Source organism: Ovis canadensis, chromosome 15 (genome assembly GCF_042477335.2).
Source record: "Ovis canadensis isolate MfBH-ARS-UI-01 breed Bighorn chromosome 15, ARS-UI_OviCan_v2, whole genome shotgun sequence".
NCBI lineage: Eukaryota > Metazoa > Chordata > Mammalia > Artiodactyla > Bovidae > Ovis > Ovis canadensis.
The window spans coordinates 56,398,094-56,401,398 of record NC_091259.1 but is presented as its reverse complement, the minus strand read 5'-3'; the positions used below and the strand labels follow the sequence as shown (position 1 = coordinate 56,401,398).

The window sequence follows — 3,305 nt, the reverse complement described above, 5'->3', positions numbered from 1 at the left end:
TCTGTCCTTCTTGTAGATCTTCATAAGATGATAGAGGAAAGTAGGATAAAAAGAGGTAGGGGAGGAAGAGCAATGGGGACAGTAAAACGCTTAAAGAAAATCTTAAAACAGTGGTGTCTTTAGGCAGAAGAACTTAATGGATCTAAGTGATGTTCTGGATAATTAGAGAGAAGACATTTATAAGAAAGGCTAAATAACATAATTTATTTAAATAAAACATACCAACGATCTAACTACCAAATCAAGCTGCAACTTGAATTCTTTAAGGCAGAGTAAGACTAAGGAGCAGAGCATATTTTCCAATAACATCAGCTGTTTACAACCATCTTGTCATTGGGTCCAAGATACTGATATATTTTCTCAAAGTTCCAACTTAGCCTTTTATTTCTTTATGTCTTCAGTGCTTTGCCCTCCCAAGTGCCCATCTGAGTAAGAGACAGTGAAATAATTTAAATACACCAGTGCAATGAGAAAAAGTGTCTTTATTAAGCAGAGGCCAGATGCTCAAAATGCTTCATAATTTTTCCATATTCAATTTTTGGGCTCTGAGGATGAAAAAACCTTTCCTGGAAATCAGGAAGGGGAGCTTAGTGATATCTGTGGGCCAGGGCATTGGCAACACCAGCCACCACCTTCTGAAAGTCAGCCTGCAGCACCGGGGTGAATTCACTGCCATGGTGGCGAGCCAGCACAACCACCAGCACGTTGCCCAGGAGCTGTGTGGAAAAGACATTAAGCAAGGGCAGGGTTAGTGCAGGTTAGTAAAGTGAAAGTTGCTCAGTCATGTCTGACTCTTTGCAACCCCATGGACTATACAGTCCACGGATTTCTCCAGGCCAGAATACTGGAGAGGGTAGCCTTTCCCTTCTCCAGGGGATCTTCCCAACCCATGGATAGAAGAACCCAGGTCTCCCGCACTGCAGGCAGATTCTTTACCAGCTGAGCCACAAGGGAAGCACAAGAATACTGGAGTGGGTAGCCTATCCCTTCTCCAGCCATTCTTCCTGACCCAGGAATCGAACTGGGATCTCCTGCACTGCAGGCAGACTCTTTACCAACTGAGCTATGAGAGAAGTCCAAGGTTAGATTCAGGGTATTTCAGTCTCATCCCAAGCTGTGACCGTAGGATATAAGCACAAGGATGACTGAAGCGAAGATGTTACTACTGATGTGTATCTACCTATGTCTTCCTGAATATATGTTTAGAAATGTTTCTCTCTTTTTAATCCAGAACTTGTTATCATTTTTATCATTTTGAATCATTTCAAAAAGCAATAGAACATTTATTCCTTGAAAGAAACAGATAAGGGGAAAATATTAGATATGATTTTTAAAGTTGATAAAATAAATTTTTTTTTTTCAAATTAAACCCTCAAAATAAAAAGTATAACTAAAAAGAGGACATTGCAGACAACAGAGAACAAGAATGAATCAGAAGAAATGATGGTTGTGAGCAGAGGTTAAAAGAGTCTAAACGGTTCTGAGGAGTCCTTAGCACTCTAACCAGAATACCTCTTCTCCATTCTAAACTGTGTCCTGTCATTCAGCCTTCTCCCCATAACATAAGCTTGACCATAAAAAGAAGAAGGAAAACATTGAGGACTCCACAAACTCACCCTGAAGTTCTCAGGATCCACGTGCAGCTTATCACAGTGCAGCTCACTCAGCTGAGCAAAGGTGCCCTTGAGGTCATCGAGATGCTTCATGCCGTTACTAAAGGAGTCTAGCACCTTCTTGCCATGGGCCTTCACCTTAGGGTTGTTCATAACAGCATCAGCATTGGACAAGTCCCCAAAGTGCTCAAAGAACCTCTGAGTCCAGGGGTAGACAACCAGCAGCCTAAGGGGAGAAAACAGCACAAGGTCAGAGGAAGTCAGCAGCTTTCAGAATCTCAGGGACGGCTCTGTCCCTGCATGCCTAGGTGCCATTCACTCTCCTTAAACCTGTCTTGTAAGTGGGATACCTACCTGCCCAGGGCCTCAGCACCAACTTCATCCACTTTCACCTTGCCCCAGAAGCCGGTGACGGCAGCCTTCTCCTCAGCAGTCAGCATGGTGTGTGTTTGTGCAGCTGCTAGTGAGCACGGTGTGTCAGAAGCAAGTGTAAGCGGCAGCTGGCCCGGCTCTTCCTTTTATGCCCAGCCCTGCCTCCTGCCCTCCCTGCTTCTTTGAGCAGATTGGCTCGTGCCAAGTTGTGGTTCCACAGGGTGAGGCTTGAATGGTGATAGCCATACCTCTACTTGGTCTTCCTGGCACTGACTTTAGACCATCAGCCCTCTTTCTGGGCATCTCAAGGTCTCAGTCATTCCAGCAATACACATTGCTACTAAAATCATCTTCCTTAGCAAGTTTGCTTGTAGAGATTTTAGAGTCACAACGAGGTAACCTCTTGGAAACCTACCTCCTCAATTTTCTTATTACATAAATGAAGAATCCGGGCTTCAGAAAATGGAAAGGATTTTTCCACTATGATTCAAGACTATGTGGATGGATTATTTCCTGTGCCTTCAAAATATGCAAAAGAATTGCAAGTACAGCCTGGATAAAACCTCTGCCCCTGTTCTAAATACGCATCTCTTTTGTTTGCTTGTTTGGGATTAATCGTTCTGGTATGAAAACAAATATTCATTTGCTTATCTACTCATTAAATTTTTTTAAATTTAATTTATGACCAAATAAATAATGATAGAAAAATAGAATAAGTATGGATTGAGAGATCCTGTGAAATACTTACTCCGTTATTCTGTATGTGAAAACATAGAGACCTCTCCATGTAATAAGAAATACAAATGAGTGAAAAATCAATCATAACCCAAACGTTTCAATAACCCTGAGAGAGGTAATGTGTTCAAAGACTAGTAGAGGCATATAATTTGTTTCCTCATGGACTGACCTGGGAAAGTGTCTGGAAGAACAGAGAAGCTTCTCCATGATTTAAAAGGAGGGATAAAATTGTGGAAAGACATTCCAGCTTGAATCAGATTATCTGCTTTCTTCCTCTAAGCCTCTAAGAATACTGTGTTCATAAGAATTACTTCTATTTTATTCATCCATAATTTTGTTTTCTCTATATACTTTATACGTTCTTTCACTAAAATTTATTCTTCATTATCTACAGCTTTTCATATATCTTCTCTTTGTCTCTCCTCTCACCCATATAATAAATCTTGTTACCTTCTTAGGCAAGAAAAAGCTTCTGAGGTATAGAGGTCTGTTTCTTAATACCAGAAGATTCAATGAAAACAGCAAAAGCAGCAAGCATTTCTGAGCTCAGCAGAACTTCAGAATTCCCTGAGGTTCTCTTAC

General features: G+C 41.2%; 1 protein-coding gene across 1 annotated transcript; it reads right to left on the bottom strand.

The window, feature by feature from the left end:
- Positions 1-462: 462 nt before the first annotated feature.
- LOC138420303 (hemoglobin subunit beta) lies at positions 463-3,004 on the bottom strand. The gene is made up of 3 exons (XM_069553427.1): positions 1,968-3,004; positions 1,617-1,839; positions 463-716 (listed from the first exon to the last, which is right to left on the bottom strand). The coding sequence occupies exons 1-3, from the start codon at positions 2,051-2,053 to the stop codon at positions 588-590; spliced, it is 438 nt and encodes a 145-aa protein (XP_069409528.1). The 5' UTR covers positions 2,054-3,004; the 3' UTR covers positions 463-587.
- Positions 3,005-3,305: the final 301 nt, after the last annotated feature.